At 57.4% G+C, this 26,252-nt stretch overlaps 1 protein-coding gene across 6 annotated transcripts in view; it reads left to right on the top strand.

Moving 5' to 3' along the window:
• Positions 1–23,526, top strand: part of PSD4 (pleckstrin and Sec7 domain containing 4) — a 37,131-nt gene extending 13,605 nt beyond the window's left edge. For 3 of the 6 annotated variants that reach the window (XM_079940986.1, XM_079940988.1, XM_079940987.1), the window contains exons 2-17: positions 7,009–8,093; positions 9,080–9,205; positions 9,505–9,583; positions 10,077–10,458; positions 14,280–14,456; positions 14,893–14,973; positions 15,109–15,221; positions 15,431–15,489; positions 15,647–15,736; positions 16,765–16,808; positions 17,160–17,320; positions 18,393–18,463; positions 18,555–18,718; positions 19,243–19,387; positions 19,669–19,812; positions 21,305–23,526. In XM_079940986.1, the coding sequence (XP_079797112.1) occupies positions 7,122–8,093; positions 9,080–9,205; positions 9,505–9,583; positions 10,077–10,458; positions 14,280–14,456; positions 14,893–14,973; positions 15,109–15,221; positions 15,431–15,489; positions 15,647–15,736; positions 16,765–16,808; positions 17,160–17,320; positions 18,393–18,463; positions 18,555–18,718; positions 19,243–19,387; positions 19,669–19,812; positions 21,305–21,562 (3,066 nt within the window). In that variant the 5' untranslated portion in view covers positions 7,009–7,121 and the 3' untranslated portion in view covers positions 21,563–23,526. Of the gene's footprint in view, positions 1–7,008; positions 8,094–9,079; positions 9,206–9,504; positions 9,584–10,076; positions 10,459–14,279; positions 14,457–14,892; positions 14,974–15,108; positions 15,222–15,430; positions 15,490–15,646; positions 15,737–16,764; positions 16,809–17,159; positions 17,806–18,392; positions 18,826–19,242; positions 19,388–19,668; positions 19,813–21,304 lie in introns of those variants that run through there. The other 3 variants (XM_079940991.1, XM_079940990.1, XM_079940989.1) reach the window with 3 other exon arrangements.
• The last annotated feature ends 2,726 nt before the right edge of the window (positions 23,527–26,252 follow it).

Here is a 26,252-nt window from a genome sequence, read left to right on the forward strand (position 1 = left end):
GGCTTTGGAGGGGGGGCAGCTTTGGGCGCGGTCACCGTAGGAGCTCAGACTCGGGGCTCCCGCAGGGAGGACGGGTGGAGGGGAGGCGCCCAGCTGGCTGGTTTGCCCGGGCAGTGCTGGTTTAGGCCCGTCGACCTGTTGGGTAACAGGGACCAGCTCACTCTCAAAGGCTTCCCTGTTTGGGACACCGTCGGGCCTTCTAGTTGGAATTGTTCATCTCAGCCACTGCCCCCTTATTCTAGGGCCTGAGATCCTGTGGGTGGAGTCAGTCCTGCGCTAAAAGGCTGGCAAGGGTGACCTGTCATCAGCTGATAATAAGTACCCCAGAGGACCGAGGGGCCTTAGCCAGGAGGCCTGTCTCCCAGGGCTCTAGGGCATCACAGGCTCCCTCCTCTACAGATAAGGAACCAGCCTAGGGATTAGAATCCAGGCTCTAGGCTCTCTGTAGTGGGAGGGGGAGATCCAAGAAGGGGTGAGGGAGGCCCAGCCTGGCCCTGAGCCTTTGCTGTCCTTCACAGGCAGTAGCTTCTCTGGAGACCCTTTGGCCCTCTCCGCCCACCCTTCCCCCCATCCTCTCTGCCCCTACCCCGTCCTCTCTGCCCTCTCCATCCTCTGTCTCTGCCTGAGTCTCAGCTGACCCCACCTCAGGGTTCTCAGCACCAACTCGTGCGCGCGCGCGCGCGCGCGCGCGCGTGTGTGTGCGCGCGCGCGTGTGTGTGTGTGTGTGTGTGTGTGTGTTTCTCTCTGCACATTTGCATGAAGCCTCCTTCCTTGTGGGCAGGATGTGGGGTGGCCCCTAGTCAAGTACCTTGGGTGCTCTGGCCCCGGGTTCAGGCAGGGGCGTCTGTCCTGCACCTTGAAACTGGAGACGCTCGGGGAGCTGTCCTCAGGGACAGCACCCTTAACCTGGCTTCCGCCCAGGGCTGCTGAGGGACAGGACAGGTCACCTCCTAAATCCCTGGATGGGCCAGGAGCCTTTGCTTTTTGCGTAGGAAGGAAACATTTCCAGGGCAAAAGGAAGCAGTTTTCTGAGTTGGAAGCTTAAAGGGAGAGAGAGAGATGCACACTCCGGATAGGACATCCCGGGCCGACTCCTGGGGGACTGAGGGAGCCCACTGGGCTGAGTCCGTGCTGTCAGGGAGGACAGGGAGTCCGCGTTTGTTTGGCTGCAAGCCAAGTTAGTCTGAGCACGACGTAGTGTTTCTGAGCACCTCCCAAGGGGTGGGCCCAGCCTTAGCACTCAGACCCCCTCCCACTGTATAGCAAAGCTCTCAAGGAGCTTTATCCATCTTATTTCCTTCTTTCACAGGCAAGGAACCAGGTGAAGCTTTGGACCAGAGTCACGTGGCTCGTCCATTGTAGCTAGGATTTGAGTCTAGTCTGTGAGCCTCCAGGTGTAGGGTGAGTGGGGGCCGAATGCAGGACATTCACGCTGTCATCTTTCGCACTCAGGCAGGCTCTCCCCCGGCCTCCCATGGCCTTCAGCACCTCAGGGCACAGGCTATGTGCTCAAGCGGGGGGTGGAAAGCAAACCCACTCTCAAAACGATGATGCAGGTGCCATCTGGGCTCCTTCCTGCCCTAAGATCAAAAAGACATTGGTCTTGGGCCTCCCTGGTGGCGCAGTGGTTGGGAGTCCGCCTGCCGATGCGGGGGACACAGGTTCGTGCCCCGGTCCGGGAAGATCCCACATGCCGCGGAGCGGCTCGACCCGTGAGCCATGGCCACTGAGCCTGCGTGTCCGGAGCCTGTGCTCCGCAACGGGAGAGGCCACAACAGTGAGAGGCCCTCACAACAAACAAACAAACAAAAAGACCTTGCCTTGAAGCCCAGGGTGGGTGTCGGGTGGTGGTGGGAGGGACTTATGTCCCCCTGGTCCCCGAGCCGTGGATTTCTGTGTCCTTTACCTCCCATCAGCTAATGCAGGCTCAGCCCCTGCAGAGGTTACTCCGCTCAAGACAGGAGCCCTGGGGGCTGCCTAGTGCAGCATTGGCTCTCTCCGCCCCACCCCATCCTCAGCTTCCTCCCTAATACTTCCTCTCACTGGCTTCTGGACTCAGAGCATGTTTTTGCATTCCAAAGAGCCATCACACTTCTTCCAGAGCTTTTCCTTAAAAGTTTTCTCTTCCTGAGCCACCACGATGCTTAGAAAAATGAAGGGCTGCTTATTTCAGAGATAACAAGGCCTACCTAAGAAGCCTGTGGCAGATGCTTTCTCCCTCCTTTGTTCTGGTTAAGATGGCTGAGCGATTTCAAAAGCCGTATCGCTAAGCCTGAAGGGTGAAAAAAAGGTAAACCAAGAAAATGCTAGACACATGAGAACTAGGCTCTGCTCCCCAGTTCCTCTGTGTGTGTGTGTGTGTGTGTGTGTGTGTGTGAGAGAGAGAGAGAGAGAGAGAGAGAGAGAGAGAGAGAGAGAGAGAGAGAGAGAGGGAGAGAGAGAGAGAGAGAGAGAGGGAGAGAGAGAGAGAGAAACTTCTTAAACTCGCATTTCTAGTGGAGAGCACAGGACAAGGTGGTTGAACCGGTCCTGATGTCTCCTTCTCTCTGTCCAGCTACTGCCTCAGAGCCAGAACCCAGATGAGCATTTTGGCTGCTGGGTTGGCCTGGCAGGAGCCACCTCTGGAAAAGCTCTGCCCTAAGCGTTCTGGGCTTCCTGGAAGGAAGGTGTGATTGGCTCATGGCCAGACTGGCCCTCAGGGGGGAGTCTTCATGTTGTAATGAGGCTAAATCTCTTTCTCCAAGCCTCAGTCTCCCCAGTCCTGTAGGAAGGTTGTTGAGGAGGGGGCTTTCTGAGGATCCATCCACCCATCCACCTACCCATCTGTTCATCCACCCCCTCCATCCATCTATCCATCCAACTGTCCCTCCATCCCTCCTTCCACGCTTCCATCCGTCCCTCCTTCCATGCTTCCATCCATCCATCCACCCACCCACCCATCCACCCACCCATCCATCCATCCCTCCCTCCATCCCTCCATCCCTCCTTCCACGCTTCCATCCATCCCTCCTTCCACCCTTCCATCCATCCATCCATCCACCCATCCATCCATCCATCCACCCATCCATCCCTCCATCTCTCCATCTTTCCTCTTATTTTCACAAACATTTCTGGAGTGCCACCTCTGAGTCAGGCAGGCCCTGCCCTGAACAGTGGGGGAAACAGGTGAATTAAAGTGACTCCGCATCAGAAGAAATTCATGCTCCATTCAATCCACGAATTCCCAAAAGAATTGATTTATGGGTGGGAAGAGAGAGTGCTGCTTAAGGGAGCTACAGACCTGGGTTCAGATCCCAGCGTCTCCACCCACCAGCTGAGCTACCTGGGCACATTTCTGAAGCTCTCTGAACCTTGTTTCCTTAGTAGTAGGAAGGCGATGTCACCACGTGTCTCACTCGTGGAACTGAGCCCACAAGACTGAGTCTGGGGCTGCAAAGCGTGAGCTGGGTGAGTGGCACACCGCAGGGGTGGGGCGCTCTTGACGTAGGTTGGGCACTCTTGACATAGGGTTGGGTTGTCAGGTACAAGACAGAGCGCAGAGCTGAATTTGAATTTCAGATAAATAATGAGTCCGTTTTCAGTATAAATACGTCCCCAGGATTGAGCATCCTCTATTGTTTACTTGCTAAATGTGACAACTCTACTGAGAGGCCATGTGCACCTGTCTGCCTGCCTGGACCCAGGACACCCGCCACCAGCCTCTGTAACCCCAGGTGTCTCATGGGTGGTCCTGAGCTTCTCAAGTCAACACTAACCCTCAACTTTCTAACGACTGGAACTAGAGGCTAACGATATACCACCAGAACTTTGACGTTGGAGTGGGTATAACACAATTGGTCACTAAAACGATTGTCGGTCACCATTTCCACAGCGAGACAGCAGTAGCGGGAAGCACAAAGAACCTCCTTCTTGGCGATTACATTTTGGGAATGGAAGGCACGTGGGTTAACACACTAGGGATTACCCTGTGGAGTAAATGCTCTGAAATAAGAGAGAGAGGGATGGCGTGCAGACATACCTCTTTCCCCACCACGTGCTGGATCTGTCTGTCCCTGCTTCCCCCCCAGGTCCCCACCTCACCTCCCTTGGGTCCTTCAGTTCCCCTCAGGCCCCAGACATCTGTTGTCTTCTCCTTTGGTCTCTGGAAAGCTGCCTCAGCTTCTCTGATTTTTCTTTCCCTTGGAATCCATGGAGGAAGACCCCATTTCTTCTGGGAAGGCCAGTCCAATCCTCGTTTGTGTCTAGCCTGGTCATTAACATTTACCTGTGTGGCTGATTCGTTTCATATACATGCTTATTTCTAAGGACCTATTGGCAAAGAGGGACGTGTGGGACTCCTATCTTGTTAAAAATTGCAGGGCATCCTTTCCACCAGCCACTGCCCAGCATTTCCCATTCCCATGATTGGCATTTGAACTTTCCTGTCAAGTGATTCACTAATGAGAGGAGGGGAGTTGATGTCATTTGGGTGGAATGCTGCGATGCTCCTGAGGCGGGCGCACATCGGATAGAATGTGTGGAGGAGGGAGGGCAGGGTGGGGTGTTTCCAGAGGGGAGCCAGCTAGGCACAAATAGACCAGGTCTTGGCAGGGACGGAGGGTCAAGGGGTCTGGGAAGGGAGGTGGAGATGCCTTGTGTTCAGGTGCCTGTAAAGTTGGTGCTTCCCGGCACCTCTGCCTACCATCTCCTACATGCAGCCGCCTTCCCAGAGTTTCCTGTACCCTAAGGGCTGGTTGCTTGAGAAGCCTGTGGTGGGGCGGGGGGCGGGGGGGTGTCTCACCTCCTTTCTCACACTTCATCATTCTCCAGACAGGCCTGGGGAGGGAGGTTGGATCCAGAGGGCTTGCCCGAGTACAGACAATGGGTTCTGGGTGCACTCCCTCCCTCTCTCTGGGTGATAGGACTGTAGCAGGACTCTCCCCTGGGATGGAGAGAAAGAGCCTCGAATGATGACTGAGGCTGAGCTAAAGGAGTTGGAGACCCATAGGAGGAGCAGAGTTCAAATCTATTGGCTTCAGAGCATCAAATACAAGATGAAAAGTAAGAAACGGCCCCACCTCTTGGGAAGTCCCAGTCTATTGGGGAGGCCAGCTGAGAACTCAGTGGTAGATGGGCCCTTCCTGGGGTCTAAAGCTTCCGAATCCTGAAGCCCCAGTTCAGCAATTACAGTTTCTTGCTGTGCTCACAGTGAAGAACATGAGGATTGGAACAGAGGGAGCAGTAAAAGCCCAGAAAGGGATTCTGGTTTTGAGAGACTTTTTTTTTTAACATCTTTATTGGAGTGTAATTGCTTTACAATGATGTGTTAGTTTCTGCTTTATAACAAAGCGAATCAGTTATACATATACATGTGTTCCCATATCTCTTCCCTCTTGCGTCTCCCTCCCTCCCACCCTCCCTATCCCACCCCTCTAGGTGGTCACAAAGCCCCGAGCTGATCTCCCTGTGCTATGCGGCTGCTTCCCACTAGCTATCGATTTTATATTTGGTAGTGTATATATGTCCATGCCACTCTCTCACTTCGTCCCAGCTTACCCTTTGAGAGACTTTTGGGACGATGCTTTCAAGGGGAGTTAGAAACTTAAATTCGTGCGGGTCCTTTCTCATTTCTCCCGGGCGCCTCCTGAAAGAAGGAACAGTGCCCGGCCGAGGTTTCTTGGTGACCTTAAACAGAAGGACCCCACCCAGCCTTTGTTTCCCAGCTCTGAGTGTTCCCGTTGATTGAGTGTCTCGTGGTGGGCCATGAAGTAGGTGGGAGTGAGTATCAGGAAGTTACGCATGGTTACAAGTCAGGAGCAGGGGTGTGTGTGTGTGTGTGTGTGTGTGCACGCGTGTGTGTGCTTTTGTTCCCCCAAATATTTCAGAATGGCTTACACGTACACACAGTCCTCAAAATAGAGATATGTGAGTGAGGAAAGTGAGGCAAAGGGAAAATAAAAGCTGTGACGTGGTCTGGGGTGCACTTAGTACAGGAAATGCGTGCACAGGGCCTGCGGACTTAACCTGCACTTCCTGAGGGCCAGTACCGAGGGAAAACAGGTCGAGTTACGAGTTTCACAGTGTCCACAAGCCAGTTGTTCTGAAGAAGCAGGGCCACCCCGAAAGCCCTGTAACCTGGGCACCACATGCAGGGGATGGAGATGCACGCTTCTAGGAAACGCCCCATGGGAATCCTTGGCCACATCCGATTAGGCCCGGTGCAGAGTGCCAGTGTGGCCGGCGCACCGGGCAGCTCTGAGCAGGCGTGGGGCAGCCCCAGCCTCCCGCTCCCCAGAAGGCAGCAGTCTCCTCCCTGTGCGGCAGGTCTGCCCCGTGGGCTGAAACCTCCTCATGCAGCAGCCCAGGCTGGGCTTCCTCCTGAGCCAGGCTGCATGGCTGTAACTGAGAACCGGCCAGTGAGCGTGGCAAGGATGCAGGCCCCCAAAGACAGGAGCCGTGGGAGGTGGAAACAAGACCAGCTGTGGCCTTTCATTCCTGGCTCCCTGCTTCTCCCTCGAGTCTGTCCCGTTCCCCTCACCTCCAGTCCAGGTCTGTTTGGCTCCCACGTACATTGGTTTCCCCATCCTTTTTTTGGTTTGCTGCTACTTTCCAGCTATTTTTTTTCTTTTTTTTTTTGCTCCCCCTCCCCCCTCGCCCTCCCCCCTTTCCTGCTATTTTGAGACATTTCCACCTTCTGCTCCTGCTACCAACCATCTTAGCCTTGACATTCTCCAATCCAGGTTCCCCAAAGAAGGGTCTGGCTTGCCCAGTTCATCTCTTTCAGCTCAGCCACTCGGGCCACCCTCAGCGACCAGACGAGTGTCTTTGGGGCAGGTGCGAGCAGTTGCAGTTGTGGGTCAGACGGCGTGTGTGGCGCACTTCTCACCCCCTCAGGGCTGCGGAGGGCAGCGGCCCTTGGCCTGGGTTATGGATGTGGCAGGCGCTCGAAACCACGTGTAACTCACTGGATGTGTGCTTCCAGGGGCTGAGAGCCCAGCGCTAACCTGCCTTTGCTTTGGGTACTTCCAGGTTAGATGTGGGGTCCCAGTCACCCCCCTGACCGGTGACCCCTCTGATCAACACAATGGGCTTGTGAAGGCGGACGCTTCTGGGGACTCCTGTGCAGCTTTACTCTGTGGAGGATGGGTGACGACGGACTCTGTGAACACCCCAAACCCATGGAATTGCTTGACATCTGTTTGGGAGACCACATGCAGCTCCACCCAGGAGCACACCTGAGGCAGACACGCGGCCGCCCTGGCCCTCTCGGACCTTGCGGGGAGCAGACCTGGGCCTCTGACCCTCCTGATTCCATGAGGCGAGATGTTCATCCCGGGGGCTCCAGCCCAGAGCCCGCGCACCCGGGGAGCGACTCTTCCCAGGAGGGGGCAGGGCAGAAAGCGGCATTCCCCCGGTCACCCCGGGACAGCCATCCTCTGGGGAGCCCGAGGCAGAGCCAGAGCACGTCCACCCAGGTGGTGTTCTGGGCGGGCATCCTGCAAGCCCAGATGTGCGTCCTGGACCTTCAGGAGGAGCTAGAGAAGACGGAAGGGATCAGAGCTGAGCTGAGATGCTGCCTCCCCACGGCGTCTCCTGACCTCCCCACTTTCCCCTCCAGCCCGATGGGACCCCGGGACTCAGGCCTCCACCGCAGCACCCCCGTGGACGTGCACGGGGCCTCGGGGGAAGAGAGCAACGGGCCTGAAGGGGAGAACCGGAAGCCGGCATGGCCTAGGGAGGGCGCGCCAGAGTCGTCCCCGGAGTGGGGTCCCGAGGAGGAGAGCATATTCTTTGACAACCCCCTCTTCCTGGAGAGCCCTTCCTCGGCCCCCAGTGTGTCTGAAGCGCGCTTTTCCTGGGGGTTCTCAGATCCCTGCGCAGATGTGAGGACCGGGCCCCAGAGCCCGCAGACCCTGGAGCCCTCACCCCCAGGAGGCAGTGTGCCGTGGGAGCTGGGCAGGGAGCCGGATCTGGGGGACAGCGCAGTGGATCCCAGCGGGCACACCACACCGCCATGCCCTGTGCCCACCTGCAGGCTGCACTCCTCCTCCTGGGCTGTGTTGGGCACCACCGAGGGGGCTCCCGCAGCACCTCCCGGCCAGGAGGAGAGCGAGGTAAGCAGAGCCCTGGGAGCCATCCCCAGGCTGTGCATGGGGACACGGAAGGAAGGGCCTTCCTCTGTGGTCACCAGGCCCAGAACTCTCTTCCCAGGTGCTGGGGCCTTTGGGGATCCTGGAGCAATAGCGCAGAAAGGCAGGCCCAGCGTGGCCTTCAGAATTCGAGGGAATTTTACGGGCGCCATCCTGTCAACTGAACATGACGGCAACACCTTGAAGACATTCCCAACTGTAACAGGGCAGCGGTCAGCCTGCTGGGGTGACCTCTGCCCCTAGTGGGGAGATGTCTGCTTTAAGAGTCCTCTCTTTTGGGGAGAGATTGCAGCATTTTGTTACTTTTAGCTCACGTGAGTCAGTGCATCCAGTGTCACCCGATCAGGCCCACGTGACGATGGCAGAGGTCTTGATATCAACTGGCACAAGTCGTAGGGACAAGTTATGTGAGCGCATTTTTCCCAGGGAGGCCTCTGCTTAAGAGATAAGGAAACTCAACATGGCAGAGTAGGGCTGTAACTTTCTAATCTCTGTGGTCCCAGAGAGCAACGGGGAAGAGCTCATAACCAGAGCAGCTCTCAGCTGACCCCGAGATCAGAGGAGCTGCTGACACCGCCCAGGCCCCTCCACCCACAGGCTGGGGTCCCTGTGCAGGGCAGCTGTGCCTGTGTCCTGTGATGTGCATTCTGGGGCCTGGTTGCTCTAGGGCCCCTGGAGTCCTCAGAGGGAGGCCTGGGAGCCCTGTCCTGGGAGCCGGCCGTTTGCGCTCATCTGGGATGGCAGGGCCCAGCCCAGTGCCTGGGGGCTGTCCCCCTCTCTACAGCACAGCCCCTCCTTGGGCAGATGCTGCATGAGACAGGACCATCTGAGCAGACAGAGCAGGGAAGACTAGAAGTCTGTGAGCATGGATGAGGCCCCAAGGCTGGAAGGGAAGGCCCTGGGAGCAGTTTCCCTTGGGCAAACCTCTCTCTTCTCCTTTGCTTCCCTAGACCCCTCTGGGAGCCAGTCTTGCCCCTGCCCCGTCTGCAGCATCCTGTGTGGACAAAGCATTGACCTGGGAAACAGAACGTGTGGGATCTGATGCCAGCCCTGCCACGTATCCTGTGCAACCTTGGGCAAGTCACTTCCCCTCTCTGGGCCTCAACTTTTCCATCTGTAAAGAAGGAACATGAAGCCAGTGATTTCCAGGGCCCAGCACCAGCACCCCTAGGATGTGGGTCCCATCTGGGGTGCCACTTCTGAACTGAGGCCCAGACCAGGGTGTGAGGTCTGGGTGGGAGGACAGCAGGGAGGGGGGAGGGCCCTGTATACTCATGGTCCCTCTTCCCTCCCTCTCCTCCCCCATGCCTTCACTGCCCCCTTCACCTCTCAGTGCCTCCGGGGCTCACAGATGCGTCTGTGTCTCTCTCAACAGGCCCTGCCCAGTCACGAGGGCTGGCAGACCAAGGAGGTTCCTTCCTGGCCCCAGGGGCCTCTTCGCCCCCAGGACAGAGGTGAGATCCAATATGGGGTCTGGGAAATTGGGTGGTTGGAGGCTTTGGAATCTGGAGTGGGGACAGAGGGCCTTCCCCAGGGGTGTCATTAAGGAGTCCCCTTGTTTTGTGTTGGAGCCAGACAGACTTGGGCTTAAATCCTGCTTCTGCCTCTGTGGCTTCATCAGTACGATGGGTTTTAAAATACTCATCTCATAGAGTAAATGAAGAAATGTACAAAAGTCCCAGCCGTTTGGATGCCTGGGTCTCAGTGGTTTAGCAAGCCCTGAAACTCCGGTTACCTTGGGACTGAAGTTCTGGGAGTCGTCTGCCCGCTGTCCCTATGTGTGTGGTGTGTCACTGCCCGACAGGGGACAGAATGTGCCGCTTCAGGGAGGAGCCCTGGGACGGGGGAGCTGCTGGGGGTGGCAGCCCAGGCTGTTCCCTGGCTCTGCCCCTTGGCCCTCAGCCTACTCCTCGTCCCATGCCAGCTTCACTCTACACTCTTCCTCAGGTGACAGGCGTGCAGAGTGTGCCCAGGAGTCTGCTCCCTGCACCGTGTCCCCTGGCCCCCGGGGGAGCCCAGCCTCTTCGTCGGAGCCGAGCAGCCCTGAGTCTGAGGCCAGAGGCCCCAGCCCCCGGCCCAGCCCCCTGTCCTCCCAGGAAGGCAGCCCGCAGCTCTGGGGCCGCCACCGGGGCAGCGTTCTTTCCACATGGATGCTAGGTACTTCAAGCCCTTCATTCCTGGAGACAGATGGGGCAGCGCCAACTTCCCTGGAGAGAGAGAAGGCAGGAGAGGCCCCAAGCCCAGGGAAGGAAGTAAAGAGTGATGGCCCAGCCGGGACTGCCGAGGCTGGAGCCAGGCAGCCCGACGTTCTCTTGACCTCTACAGAAGGGTGAGTGTCGTTCTAACCACCCTCTGCCTCCTAACAATGCAGGCATTTAAGAGTACCCGGTATGATTCTTTTCCCATATAGGTCCTTACAAAATAGTATAGTTCCCTGTGCTATACAGTAGGTCCTTGTTGTTTATCTATTTTATATACAGTAGTGTGTATCTGTTCATCCCAAACTCCTAATTTATCTCTCCCTGCCCCCCCAACCCTTTCCCCTTTGGTAACCATACGTTTGTTTTCTATGTCTGTGGGTTTATTTCTGTTTCGTAAATAAATTCAGTTGTATCCTTTTTTTTTTTAAGATTCCACATATAAGTGATAGCATATGATATTCGTCTTTCTGTCTGGCTTACTTCACTTAGTATGATAATCTCTAGGTCCATCCGTATTGCTGTAAATGGCATTATTTCATTCTTTTTTATGGCTGAGTAATATTCCTGTGTGTGTGTGTGTGTGTGTGTGTGTGTGTGTGTGTACACGCATACATACCACATCTTCTTTATCTACTCATCTGTTGATGGACATTTACGTTGTTTTCACGTCTTGGCTATTGTAAATAGTGCTGCTGTGAACATTGGGGTGCATGTGTCTTTTCAAATTATAGTTTTCTCTGGGTCTATGCCCAGGAGTGGTATTGCTGGATCATATGGTAACTCTAGTTTTTTAAGGACCCTCCATACTGTTCTCCATTGGCTGCACCAATTCACATTCCCACTCCAGTGTGCAGGAGGGCTCCTTTTTCTCCACACACTCTCCAGCATTTACTATATGTACACTTTTGGTTGATGGTCATTCTGACTGGAGTCAGGTGATGTGAGAAAAGCACATTGGGACTTAACATACTAATATCTGTTAAGCCAGGATTATATGACTGGAGGGTCTGGTAGCACAAGAAACCAAAGAGCAGACAGTCATCCACGTGGGGCAGGACTTGAATGTGTCGAGGCAGAGCCAGGGAGACGTGTCCACGGCTGGACACCAGGAGAGGACCAGGGGTGTGTGCAGCGAACCTGACCTGTGCCCAGAAAAATGGGGGCCATGCTAGGCAGGTCTGGGGAGAGGGAAGGTCAGAGCTTGTGATGTGGGGATTACGTGCCGCTTTGAATTTGAGGATGTGTCTGGGAGGCCCAGGGCGCTGACTCGGATCTCAGGGGAAGCCGGAGCAGCAAGGAGAGTTTGATTGGGACCAAAGGAATGGTGGATCTTGGGGTCCATAGCAGGACTAAGTAACCCTAGAACTGTGACCAGGGGTAGGAATAGTCCAACTGGAAACCATCCTAGATGTCCACCTGCCCCAAGGATGCTGCGTGAAGGCTGTCAGCCCCTAGGATCTCTACATGGGGAAGGGGTTTTGTTGGCCAAACAGGGGTCATATGAAAGAGACCAGGGGAAACTAGTGATGGTTCAGGTCGTGGACCTAGTGTTGGACTAACTGGAAGATTAACTCCACTCCCATCTCGAAGTCTTTGGGTGATGGTGAACCCCAGGCAGTGCCAGAAACCAGAGAAACCAAAGAAACCTCTTCTGCAGCTGGAAAGCTACACTGTCCCTGAAGAAGTTCAGACTAATCAGAAGAGTCTCTAGGTGTCTAAAAAGAGAGGGTTCATGATACCCAAAATTAAAGTGAATTCAACCCCAAATAAAAGTAAATCCACCTAAAATGAGAACCATACTTTCATAGTAAATAATGAAAAAAGGTTTAATTGATGCTTTTCTTGGTAAATGGCACTAAATATTACATAAGTAAATTTATTTAATCTTATATTTAATACACTATAGGAGATTAATTTTCCTGGCCTAATTGGGTGGCCCAATGAGATGTCTTTCATTCATCCTTAACTTTCACAGTGAGGTCATAAGGGTCTATTTAATTTATCATTTTATTTTATTGTTTTATTGTCGGCCGCACTGAGGTGGCATGTGGAACTTCCCCAACTAGGGATCGAACCTATGCTGCCTGCAGTGGAAGTGTGGAGCCTTAACCACTGGACCACCAGGGAAGTCCTATTTTATTTTATTTTTTTATATCAGCTTTATTAAGATATAATTCATATAGTATACAATCCATCCATTTAAAGTATACAATTCCATACCAATTTATATTTGCCCTGTGGGTTTTTTTTCCTCAAAGTGCCTTCCCATCTAGGTATTATTTTAGTAACAACACTCACTGACTAGGTCATTTTTTTTTTTTTTAGATGTTGGGGGTAGGAGTTTATTAATTAATTAATTTATTTTGGCTGTGTTGGGTCTTCGTTTCTGTGCGAGGGCTTTCTCCAGCTGTGGCAAGCGGGGGCCACTCTTCATCGCGGTGCGCAGGCCTCTCGCTATCGCGGCCTCTCTTGTTGCGGAGCACAGGCTCCAGACGCGCAGGCTCAGTAGTTGTGGCTCACAGGCCTAGTAGCTCCACGGCGTGTGGGATCTTCCCAGACCAGGGCTCGAACCCGTGTCCCCTGCATTAGCAGGCAGATTCTCAACCACTGCGCCACCAGGGAAGCCCTGACTAGGTCATTTTTGTAAAAGTATTTGAGGGCTTTGTCAGCTGATAATCTAAGTAGCTCTCTTTAGATGTGACAAGCGTGTCATTATTGTCATTTTCTCCTCTTCGGTCATTCACGGGACTAACTCTTCCCGTTCCTCACTTGTCAGTGGCTTCCCAGGTGATCCCTGGAATCTTCCAGCATCACTTTCACAGCCTTCACAAAATCCTTTCCAGCAAGATTTGTAACTTCACTTTCCAGTTGGTTTCCATTATGTTTGCCCTGCCTTGTTGGATGTGGACGAGCCTTAGGAAGCAGTGAGAAGTCACTAGCACAGACGCTGACCCCGTTGGGGGCAGAGACGTACATTTGTGTTAAGTGGAAAGGGCTGTCAGGTGCAGCTGCATTTTATAAGTGGGCAGCCTGTCGGTGAACATTTTCATACCGTGATAAGTTTTCTTATCTGTACGACTCCCTAACTGCAGTAACCTGGATGGTGACTATTCCACTAATGAGGAAACCCCAATACCTGGTTGCCATGTTGCAGGGAAAACGCAAGAGTCAGGTAGAGATGGGGCTGGGTGACTTCTGGGATTCTGAGTGTTCTCCGAGTCTACCGTGAGGCTTACTGGGGCCTGTGCAACCTCTGCAGGGCACCATCCAAAGCCCCTGCTGGAAGGCCCCCTCCTGTACCACAGGGCTGCCGATACAGGAAGGCAGGGGATGGAAACCACCTGTGGCAACCCCAGCATCACCGTCCCTAAAGCTGGTCTCGCCTTCCGTTCTCGCTTCATCCTTACACCTTCCTTGGCTCCAGATCTAGGGGTGGAGGCTGGAGGCTGGAGCTGGGGGAGGGGAAGGGCGGCAAGGAGGCATGATGGGGCGGGCGGGACAGGTGAGGGACACGAGTGGCTGCTGACCTTTGGGGAGGTATTCCCACCCCTCCTTGGGATGGACTAAACACCACTGGGGTCTTCAAAGGGCTGCAGCTGCCACCTGGGGTGAACTCGGCTCAGGACATCCCTGTGGTTTACCTTAGGAAGTGCTGGTACCGAGCTCCGCTCCAGCCCTTGCTAGCTTCGTGTGAATACTGCCCTCTCTGGGCCCTCCTGGCGCCCAGGTCAGGCCAGGCAGGCTGTGACCCTGCCTCTTCCCTGGGGGAGGCCCTGGTCCGGCTCTTCCCCAGCCACACGAGGCCCTGGAGCTCCAGCTCCTGCCCTGAGCTCTGGGCGTGGACTTCTGAGCACACCCGCCCCTACGACTGACCTCAAGGATGCTTGACCCCGAGCCCCTCTGTGTCCATCCCAAGTGGGAGTCTGAGGTCACTGATGGACTTTCGCAGGCTTCCTGAGAGCCCCGTGTCCCACGCGCAGCCCCCAGAGGAAGGCCAAAGGCCGCCAGCTGGAGGCAAGGTGGAGAATGGCGTCAGGACCGACAAGGTGGCCTGGAACTTGGCCTCCCGCCTCTATCGCCTGGAGGGCTTCCGGAAGTCCGAAGTGGCCGCTTACCTGCAGAAGAAGTAAGGGGCTTTGAACCTGAGCAAGGCCGAGGTCGAGTCAGGAAGGGAAGCAGCCAGTGGGCTCCCTGCCCGCCCGTGTCCCCCCAGCCCGACCGCTGACCTCTCGAGCCTTCATTCCTGTCCCGTCCGCTGCACCCCTCACCCCTTTGCCCCCCAGACCCTTGCCATGCCTGCCTCTTCCTCTTAGTCACATTCGTGTCACCCTCGACCCCTGCTTAGAGCCGCCGGACCCGGCGACCTGCCTCCCCCACCCCAAACCCATGTCCCTCCCACTCAGCGTCGGATGGGTGCCAGTGCCCTCTTGGAAACTAGGGTCCAGGCTGGCTGTGCCTTTCCCTTGATCTCACCCCCCCCAGCCCCTGTCAGGCCCCAGGATATGTGCAGGCCCCCAGTCCAGAACCCCAAAGCACGCTTCATCCCCACTTTCCCTCCACAGCAACGACTTCAGCAGGACGGTGGCTGAGAAGTACCTGTCCTTCTTCCAGTTTGGAGGCCAGAGCCTGGACCGTGCGCTCCGGTAACAGCTGGGGGCCTTCTCTGGGGAGGAGGGAGGGATGGTGGGGGGCAGTGGTACCACCGGCAGGGCTGGAATCTGATCGGCCCTGAGCTCTGGGGCTGCTGGGCTCTGCCTGGACTCTGGCCCTCCTTCCAGGGGCTTCCTCCACGCCCTGGTGCTCAGTGGGGAGACCCAGGAACGCGAGCGGATCCTCTACCAGTTCTCCAAGCGCTTCTATCACTGCAACCCTGGGCTCTTCTCCTCAGTAGGTAGGGAGATGCCGGCCCTTTGGGGGAACCGGGCAGAAGGATGGCAGGGAAGTGTCCCCAGTCTGCTTGGGGGTTCACTGTGTGGTGGCTGGTGGGAGTGTGTTTGGGGGGCTCTGGGGGCCCAGAAGCATTTGGGGGTCACCCTGCCCAGGGTGGGCAGAGGAAATGCAGGAGTCCCGGTTCCAACGAGCTTTCTCTCTGGGGGGCAGACTGCGTGCACACCTTGACCTGTGCCGTCATGCTGCTTAACACGGACCTGCACGGACAGGTGAGAGCCTGGGGCTCCTGGAAAAGGGGAACCGAGGCCTGGGATGGGGTCAGGGAGGGCCCTGGGGACCTGGGGAGGGTTCGGAGTAGCCGGCCGGGGGTCTTTCTGTTGGGGTCGGGCATGTGTGCCAGTGACGCCCCTGTCCACATGGCCACAGAACCTCGGGAAGAGCATGAGCTGCCAGGAGTTCATCACCAACCTGAGCGGCCTGCGGGACGGCGGGAACTTCCCCAAGGAGCTGCTCAAGGTACGCACGGGGGCTGCTCAGGGGCCCGGAGCCTTGGCTCTCTGTCCCGAGGGCCACGTGAGCTCACGCCCGGCTTTGCCGAAACACCTGGAGAGGACAGGCCTTCCTCACTGAAGGGAACGAGAAGTGTGGGTCCCGGGCCAGCCGGATCAGCGTCACCTTGGAATTTATTAGCTTGTGTGAATTCACAGCCCCCCCCCGCCCCGGCCCTGGACCTACTGAATCAGAATCTCAGGCTGGGCCCCTACGATGTTCTGTCATGCTTCTGGGTGATCCTTAGGCCTGGGAAGGCCTGGGGTTTTGGTTCTCAGGGCAGAGCTTCAAGTAGTAAAAGTCTAGAGCTAGGATTCGGGGGCCAGAGGTTCCAGGGTTTGGATTCAGTTCACTCCTTAGCCAAGGCAGCTTCCTCCAGGGCGAGTGACCATGTTACAGGGTTGTTATCACAACCTGCCTAGGCCAGGGCCTGGCCCACAGTCTGCCTTCCTAAGCAGTTAGAGCATTTATTCTCTTGTCTAGTCAGTGAACATTAATTGAACACTTACTAGGTACCCGGTGCCCCACTGGGCGTGGCCAGGGCTACAGAAGCCAGCCAGCCACATTTATATGAGGACTCTTGGTCATATCATTTCAAAGTCACAGCACCTCGTTTATTCATTCACTCGCCGTACACTGACAGCCCCGGTAGTCAGCTGTTCCTGTCAGATCCCTCTGGGCAGGATGGTATGTGGGTGATGCGTTTCCCCTTCAAGGGAACTGGTTCAGGCCTCGCTGAGCTCAAGTAAGGACGAGGATCGCTTTGATCATCCCTGTGTCTCTAGCTCCCAGCACAGGGCTCGGCACATGCCCCGTACATTGCTGCATGTGTGCACGGATGCGCGGACGCATGGGCTGCTTCCTGCTCGGGGCAGAAGGGCAGCTACGTCGGGGTGGAGGCGGCAGGCTGCAGCACGCCCGTCCTACCTCTGCCAGACGGAATGTGCACCCCACGGCCCGAGGCTCCCGGGCCCACCTGTATGTTTCTGTTCCAGGCCCTCTACTGGTCTATCCGAAGTGAGAAGCTCGAGTGGGCTGTGTAAGTGAGACCCATCTTGCTTCCCCTCCCTCTCCCCTGCCCTCCCTCCACCCACCCACCTGAGTTGGAGAACTGAGTTGGAGCCCCTGGACAGGGCTCCCCTCTATGTGGCTGGAGCCAGAGGCGGGGCAGTGGGCCGGGGAACACCTGAGGAACCAGAGGTGGCGAGGGTATGGGAATGGTAGGCAGTGATGGGTTGCCTTTGGAGGAGGACTTCTCCGGGGGGGGGGGGGTGTCCTGAGGTGTGGCTTCCCAGCAGGAGAGAGAGGATGGGGGTCCTGAGGTGGTGGTGGGCACCTCCCGATGGCCTCTGGCCGGTCAGCACCCCCAGCCTGATTCTCTGATGTCCAGGGATGAAGAAGACGCAGCCAGGCCCGAGAAGGCCCAGCCGTCTTCCCTGGCTGGCAAGACGAGCAACCCCTTCCTCCAGCTGGTCCAGGACCCCACGGCGCCCACCTACAAGCAGGGCATCCTGGCTCGGAAGATGCATCAGGATGCGGACGGCAAGAAGAGTGAGTGTCTGCCTGCTGCCACGCGGGGGCATCTGTCTGCCCGTGAACGGGGTGTGTGTGCAAATGCCGTGCTCAGGGACACCGTGCAGAGAGACGGCACGGGCGGAGGACAGGCAGCCCATGTTCCTTCCTCAGTGCTGACCGTGAACCGGGGTCTGTGTCATGTGCTGGGGGTGGGGGAGGGGTGCAGAGACAAGATAGACCTAGGGACCCCCCACCCCCGAACCCCTGTGCTATGGTGGGAATTAGACAAGCACACCAGTGTCTGGTATAAAAGGAAGAAAGAGCTGCGTGGTGTAGGGAGGCCTCCATCGAGTGTGGCGTGTGCAGGAGGGCAAGGTTTCTGGTTTTGTTTTGGGGTGGAAGGTGGGGGACGGGATAGTTAAGGCTTCTGGGACGCAATGGTCTCTGAGCTGAACCTTGGGGGAAAAGAGGGTCTGATTCTTTGTAGTTGGGCAGAGGGATCCCCACCGAGAAAAGAGCACGGGGCGTGTGAAAGAGGATGGCGTGAGGTGCATTGGGCCTCATCCTGCAGACTGTTGAAGGCTCTGGAGCCGGGCAGCCACGTGACCAGAGCAGGAATGGGATCCCAGATGGGCTGGGGTACGGTGACCCGCCAGGGAACTGGCGTTTGGCCGTGAGAAGCCACATGAGCAAGGGCAGGAAGTGACCGTGGGGAAGCCGGCCTTCCGCCCTAGCATCTGAGCCCCTGGGCCTCTCTGATGGGACCAGAATGATGTCCGAGAAGAGCTGTGCTTGTGGGCGGGGCGGGGGCGTGTTTGGAGTCAGTGGGCGGGGCGGGGGCGTGTTTGGAGTCAGGACGGTCTGTATGAGCCTCGGCTTCTGTGGTTGTTTGTAAATAGTTGTGTTGGTGACTGCGAGTGGTCGCCCATGTGTGAGACACGGTACTGCCCGTCTGTGTGATCGGTTGTGTTTTGTTGTGCTCGGGCATGTCGCTCTACACCCCGGGGAGGGACTGGAGTTGGTGGAGGGGAAGCGGGGGGACAGTGTGTGTCTGAGGGTCCAGAGGGGCGGCCACCACACCCACCTTTGTATTCTGCTCCTGGGGCAGCGCCGTGGGGCAAGCGCGGCTGGAAGATGCTCCACACGGTCTTGCGAGGGATGGTCCTCTACTTCCTGAAGGTAGGAAGGGAGTCTGCACCCGCGATGGGCAGCACGGGAGGACGAGCAACTGATGCAGACCTCTTTTCTGAGCCCGTGTGCCCTGTGGCAGGGAGAGGACCACGGCCTCGAGGGGGAGAGCTTGCTGGGGCAGATGGTGGACGAACCGGTAGGGGTGCACCACTCGCTGGCCACTCCCGCCACCCACTACACCAAGAAGCCGCACGTCTTCCAGCTGCGCACGGCCGACTGGCGCCTCTACCTCTTCCAGGCACCGTGAGTTTCGGGGGGGAAACAGGCAAGCGGCAAGGCCCCAGCTTTCCTCCCTGACCCCCTCTCATCCTCTGACGGCTACCGGCCCCGCCCTGGGGGGGAGGTGCCGTCCTGACCAGACCACCTGAGGTGGGCTGCTGGCCGGGGTCCGGCTACAGCTGGAAGCCGGGGCTTCCTGCTTCCGTCCCCTGCCCTTGGCCCACTTCGCCACTGCACCACCTCTTCCCCGAAAGTCCGACTGAGCCTCTCAGTTCCAAACAGAGGATTCCAGGAAGTCACGAACCCTCGATCATTTTTTGGCATTTGATATAAACTCTATTGCCTTCCCAGATTTGCCTCTTTGTCTGCTGAGAAAAACCACAGCGGGGGTCAACCACCTCGGCCAGTGGCAGGACTTCTCTGGCTTTTGTCGGCTCTGAGTCCTGAGCTGCCGGGCTGCTGTGCAGACCACGGGAGGCTGAGGGCGGGGATAGGTGATAGCACCGGCCTCTGTGGTCCTGGGGACAGACGGCCGCCTCTCCCTGCAGCACTGCCCAGGAGATGACTTCCTGGATGGCGCGCATCAACCTGGCCGCCGCCACGCACTCGGCGCCGCCCTTCCCCGCCGCGGTGGGCTCCCAGCGCAAATTCGTCCGGCCCATCCTGCCCGTGGGCCCCGCCCAGAGCTCCCTGGTACGGCCCGGGGGAGGGGCGGGATGCCGCGCGGGAAGGGGGTGCACCCCGGAGGCCTAAGAAGGAGATGAGAGGCTGTGCAGCTGGCCTAGGAAAAGTTGGGGGGGGAGGGGGAGGGATGGGCTGAACACCTAGGCCCGGGATCGGGGATCGAGGTGTACACCTGAGCCCAGGAACGGAGGCGGGGGGCGGGGGTGTGGGGGGATTCTTGGGCTGCCCACCTGGGCCCGGAAGGAGTGGGAGGGCTCGGAGCAGCTTCCCCCACTGTCTCCCGCTCCCAGGAGGAGCAGCATCGATCCCACGAGAGCTGCCTGGATGCTGCCTCCGACGACCTGCTGGATCTGCAGAGAAACTTACCGGAGCGGCGGGGCCGCAGCCGAGAGCTGGAGGACTACCGCTTGCGGAAGGAGTACCTGGAGTACGAGGTGAGGTGCCCGCGCCTCACCTTCCGCCTGGACCCTCTGCCGCCCTCTCGTGGCCGTGGCTGTCCCTGCAGCCTTGGCTCAGGGCAGGGGGAGGTGCTCCTGTGAGAACACGGGGTGCTGTGTGCGCTGTCTGCACACGAGTGTGTGCACACGCGTGCGCAAATTGTGTGTGTCCGTGTGCACTCGGGCCGCTTCCCCTCTTGTCCTGGGGGCACATAGCAGCTGCTTGTCTGGAAACACTCTTAGGGAATGTTACTTTCATACATGTCTTTGCTCCCAAGAGTGTATTTGGCTTTTCCTACACTGAAGGGAAATCTATATTTTAACAGAATTATTTCTCCTAATACCTACCTAATAATAATAATAGGCAGTATTTCTGAAGCTCGCATTGCATGGATTATCTTATTATCTAACTACTCTGGGGGTAGGGGCGGTAATCCTCATTTTACAGATGAGGAAACTGAGGCACAGAGAGATTAAGCGACTTGTCCAAACCTGATACATTTTCAAGAGACTCCAGTTACATCCGTGCCTCGTGTATGGTCGTAACTAAGGAATGACCTTTATTAGCTCTGTGATCGATGCTGAACTATTTTTTCCCACCCAGCACGCACCCTGCACCCAAATTCAGGAGGAGGGTAGGCGAGGGGCATTGTGGGAACAGAGGGGTCAGAGGCCACCCAGGGGCAGAGAGGGGAGAAGGGAGCGTCAGTGTCACCTCCTGGCTGTGCCCACCAGCCCTCGCGCTGCCCTCTCCCTTTCTTTCTGGTTTATCCATTTGGCGTAGTGGCTGCATCCATCGCTGTGAGCACGCCACTTCCCAGAGGCCCCGGCGTGTGGCCGATAGGACCCAGCTCTGCACGCGGCATTCCAGCCTCTCCCTACCACTTTCTGACCAGCTGGGACCTTTAGCAAGGCCCACCCCTCCCTAGGCCTCACTTCCCTCTTTACAGAGCAGAGCAGTGACTCCCACCCGACCTCCCAGGGCTGGGATGGGGATCCAGCGGGCTGGAGGGTGGGAAAGCACTAGGTAAACTGGGAACTGTATCCGAAGGATGCTAGTTACAGGGGCCCAAGGAGTGTTAAACAGATGAGGGTAGTTAGCGTCATACTCTCCAGATGCCGATTGTTAAAACGCCGCGCAGACTCACTTAGGGCTGAGTGCAGATGTGCACTGTGTGTGTGCAGTGCTGCACAGACCTCGGGCCTAGTGGGTTATGGGTCTTCTAGTGTCTCAGCGATGTAACGTGCTCCAGAGATGTCAGTCACGGCACTACACGGTGTTGGCTGTTAGACCAGGGCTGGACTTACGGGTGTAACTGTAAAACACCCAGGGAACGGCAGATGCTAGCCTTTGGCCCGGCACTCTTTCTGCAGGAGTCCTTATCGCCATAGCGTCCTTCACATGTGAGCTGTCTGTCCCTCACGATCCCAGCCCCCTCCCGACCTGGAGCCAGGGTGGTGCTAAGGCGGCGGGGCCCGTGTGTTGCAGAAAACCCGTTACGAGACCTACCTGCAGCTGCTGGTGGCCCGTCTGCACTGCCCGTCGGATGACCTGGACCTGTGGGAGGAACAGCTGGGGAAGGAGGCTGCAGGCCCGCAGGAGTCCAAGCCCAGCCTGAAGAAGTCCCACTCCAGCCCGTCCCTGCACCTGGATGAGGCCCCCACCACGGCCAAGGTCAAGCGCAACATCTCAGAGCGCAGAACCTACCGGAAGATCATCCCCAAGCGGAACCGCAATCCGCTGTGAAGCGGATGCCCCTCACCGACTCTGCCCCCACGGCCTGGGGTGGGTGTGGGATGAAGCCCCGAGGAAGAGCCTCGTCTCAGCGGGCGCATGGTGGCGATGAGGCCCCGCCCCTCCCCCGCTGAAGGATAGCCTTGCTTCCCTGTGGTCCCTCGTACACAGGAGTTTTCCCAATACTGCTGCCCCCTGCCCCTGGCTGCTCCCGAGGGCGATGGGAGGTCAGGAATTTGGCTCCGCTCCCACAGCTCATCCCGTGTCACCCTCCATCTCTTCAGAAGCCACAGCGGACACCTTTCCCAGGCCTGCGGGCAGCTCAGTGCTTATGTGAGAGTCAGAGTACTCGGGAAACCCCGGCCTCCGGGACAGAGGCTGGGGCAGCAGAGCCCTCTGGGCAGACAAGCTAGGGGAGCCGCAGCCCTGAGGGTGGTCTTGTTCTGGGAATCAGGTGGCCTGCTGGGAGAGGTCCTGGGAGACCCCAACCAGGCCCCGCCCACTGGGGGGACAGCCTTCTGGGTAGGGGCAGGGATGCGGCGAGTTCAGGGGCTCAGTGAGGCTGACCCTGGGGCCCCTGCCTTTGTCTCCTCTCCCACACATCACCCACTCGCAGTGGGCAAACGAGAGGGGCCCTGCCTTGCACGGTCAATTGCTGATCATCAGAGCAGAGCCGATGGCGGTCAGTGAAGGCCGGAAGGGGTGGCGGCCTCCAGAGCTTGGTGGAGAGAGCCCTGGAACGAGGGGCCTTTGCCTCCCCAGAGCAGGGAAGGAGTTCTCTCCGGGTTCAGACCCTAGGGAGGCTGAGGGTAAGAGGTGGTGACGCGTCCGCATCCGCTGGGGGCTCTGGAGAGTTGGGGGGGTGGGGTGGGCGGAGGCCTGGCTCCCTTCCCTGAAAGCTCCATGCCCAAGGGGCTCCAGGACCCTCCCGGACCCCTCCCCTGGCCCAGCCTGCTCCCAGGGGCCTCTGCCACCCTGCCTGGTAAGTCCCCTTGTGCTCCATCGGGCTGTTCTCTGGGGGCGGTTCCGGGCACTCGCGGACCCGAGGCTCTGCCTGTGGGAAGGAGGCTGGACTGCAGGGGCAGCCACCATTGTCTCTGCTCAGCCGAGTGTGCGAGCAGGCGGCCCGCCAAGAGGGGCCTCTCCACTGCCCGCCTGCTGGCTGACGCACGGCCCCTCCGGCCTTCCTGCCGGCCCCGTCCTCCCCTTCGTGCTTGCAAGCAGCCTGGAACTCCACCAGGTGGGGCTGGCACTCGGGGGCCACGACGGGCGTCTGGCCAGGGCCCAGGGCCGGGCCGCACACCCAAAGCGTGCACAATAAATGCCAACAAAGAAGGAGGTGTGTACGGGTGTAGGGGGAGGGGAGGGTCAGCCAGTTCCGGGCAGCTGGGGCCACCCGCAGGGTGGCAGGCCGCATCCCCCTTGCCACGTGTGCGTGCGTGTCTGTGTGCGTGTGCATGTCTGTGGGCGTGTATGCAGCACACGGTGCAGGAGTCACATCTGTAGGCTGTCACAGCTGGAGGGGACCTCAGAATCATTTAGTTATCCACTCATGTGTTCATTCTTTCATTTCACAAGTAATATTAACTACCTTTTATGGGCCAGTACTATGGGATGCAAACACGGATGAAGCGCGTCCCTGGCCTCCAGGAGATGACTGTCCTGCTCTCTGGTTTCCAGTTGGCAGTGTAGAGACACGCTGGAGACATTCCCAACCTACACCCAGGGATTCAGATACAGTAGTAGATCTGGGTCAGGGACACCAATAGGTATTTTTAAGACCCCCTGGGCAACTCTGACGTGCAGTGGCAGTTAACAGCCACGGCGCAGTCCGGTCGTCTCATTTGATTGAGGTGGGAGCCTAGCGCCAGGTGGACGTGACTTGGCCCAGGAGTGATGCTTACAGGCTGAATGGCCGTGAGTGGGTTATTTGACCTCACTGACCTGTGTGCTTATTTCTAAAACCCGAATAAAAGGCAGAGGTTGGTTTGCAGGTGTGCATGTGTGTCACATTGCCATGCTTCTTTGCTCTTGTAGAACTGGCATCTCCCTTTCCCCCCGGGCATGTGAGGCCTTCAGAGCCAGGTGACCGTGGCTGCCGGGTCCCCCTCTGGCCAGTGCTGTCCTGGCCCCGGTTGGCCTGGAGGCCTGGGGAGGTGGAGGTGGGTTGTTGGGCTGTGGTTATGACATGTGACCACCAGGGGGCGGGCTTGCATCTTCCAAGCCTGGGCGGCCCAGTTGTCCAGCCACAGCTGCGCTCCTGGAAGAACAGGAAGTTAGGCCGCCCCCAGGCCTTCCCCCCTGCCCCGCCCTCTCACCAGAACCAGGCCCTTCCACTTCCCCAAACCCACAGTGGCCCAGCCAGGCCTCCCACCATCTGGGGAGGTCTGATCCAAGCAAAGGGTTGGGACTTTGACATCTTCCTGCAGATGGAGAGGAAGAAGTTTCTGGAACCTTATGGGGACAGACTAGAACTCCCTACAGAACTGTCCCAAGGAACCTACAAAAATGGAAACCAAATGAGCACCCAGTCCCGGTCCTGGGTTTGGAACGGATCAAACCCCACGGGCCTAGACTCACCTAGTGTCCACCCTACTCTTCTTTCCTACTCAGCACTGGGTTGGTCCATATCTTTGCAGGAGAAGGGGATGGGCACAGGTTCTTGGTGAACAGCTCAGACTCCATAAGGCTGGTTGAAGTTTGCCCTCGGTTCCTCCTTTCCCACCTAGGGAGCTCAGCTAACCAGGAGATACCCCAGATGTAACCTCTTCCTGGTCTCTCAGCATCTCTGCTCCATCTGGCTTTCTGCTGAAGACATTCATTTATTTGTTTGTTGTTTGCCAGGCACCAGGGAGGAGTTAAGATCACTAGGGCCCGAGGTCTGGGTCCTTTCCTCTGGGGACTCCGAGTCAGATGGAAACAAGTGGGGCGTGTCCTGCTCGGCAGGAGCTGGGCTGGCGGGTTGAGGTGGGATAGAGTGAGAGACACACGGTGGTCAGGGTGGGCTGAAGCTGGATCTTAAAGGACCTGGTGTGCAGCCCAGGAGGGTGGGTTTCGAGCAGAAGAGTGACGGGTTCATGGCTTGGGAGATAGTCTGGGAGTTTGGCTTTAAGAAGATTGAATGACTTGAGTAAGTGAGCCTAGAATAGGGTAGGTTATGGCCTGGAGGTGTTTTATACTATGCATGCAAATTTTCTGTAAGTCTAAAATAAAAAGGGGGTGGGGGGAAGAGAATGCCCTGGAACCTTGGGACAACCTGGCCATCCACATCTGGCCACATCCCTCTCCCTTCCCCCGACCCCCCAACTTGCTTGCTGCCCATACTTAGGGGGTGTCCTGAATGCCACACTCTGCGTAAGGGCCCCTTCCTACTGCCCCCTCTGCCAACACCTTTGCCTCCAGCTATCCTGCATCTAACTGGCCCCCATCTCCACCTGTTCCCTGCCTTCTGAGGAAGCGATGCTCCGTGCATTCCTGGAACTGACCCTCCCCCTCCCTCGTGCCCACACCCCTCCCCCTCCCCATGTCCTGCCTACCCTGACCTCGCCCTCGGGGGTCCCATCTGGGTTTTCGGCCTATGCTCTACCCCTTCATTATCTTGCCTCGCAAACAACTTGAAGTATCACCATCGTGAGGAAAAAGAAGAGCCTGCACTTGACCGTCTGCTGCCTGTAGCCGAGATCCACGGATGTGTGGTCTTTGCCAGCCCTTTCCCTCCCTCCCCTGGTCCCGTTCACACCTGGCATGTTGGCCTCCAGCCACTGCTCCCCACTTACGACCCTCAGTCATCAAGCTTCCTCACCTCTCAGCGACCTTTGGCCCCATGTGCCCCCTGATCTGTGGAACCCGCACAAGGCCCAGTGTGATCTGGCCAGTTTGTTAACTTCTTGTGCTTCCGTTTGCTTCTCTATAAAATGGGGATAATAGCACTACTTACCTCACAGAGTCCTCGTGAAGATTAAGTGAAATTATGCACGTAAACAGCTCGGAACAATGCCTGGCACAGAAGGAAAGCCTGTTAGCTATTAGTACCGGCCTCGCTGGCCTTCCTCAGGCACCCTCCCGCCTCTGGACTCCGGTTCACATTCTGCCCTCAAACATGGGGTCCTGCTCCGAGGCTGGGCCTCTGCACTCAGCTCTCCCTCTGCCTGGACTTTGCAAGTGACAGATGTAAACTCACATGGGCTTTAGCAGAATAGGACATTGTTCAGCTCCAGTAACTGGACAGTCTGTGTCCAGGTCGGGCTCCACCCTGAGCCAGGAACCTGTTTCTCTCTTGTTCTTCTCCCAGGCCTAGGAGGACAGGGGCAACCCTCACGGTACCGAGGTGCCCCAAGAGCTCAAGACTCCCTCTTCTTGGTACAAATCTAGCACGCAGAGAATATCTGCTCGTTGGAAATTTCAATCTCAAGTCCAGGGTAGGGTCTCGTCTTTTTTTTTTTTTTTTTTTTTTTTTTTGCGGTACACGGGCCTCTCACCGTCGTGGCCTCTCCCGTTGCGGAGCACAGGTTCCAGACGCGCAGGCTCAGCGCCATGGCTCACGGGCCCAGCCGCTCCACGGCACATGGGATCCTCCCGGACCGGGGCACGAACCCGTGTCCCCTGCATCGACAGGCGGACTCTCAACCACGGTGCCACCAGGGAAGCCCCAGGGTAGGGTCTCTTTGAGCAACATACCTTGGGCCATGTGTCCACCTCTGAG

Source organism: Stenella coeruleoalba, assembly GCF_951394435.1.
Source record: "Stenella coeruleoalba genome assembly, chromosome: 13".
In the NCBI taxonomy this organism is placed as follows: Eukaryota; Metazoa; Chordata; class Mammalia; order Artiodactyla; family Delphinidae; genus Stenella; species Stenella coeruleoalba.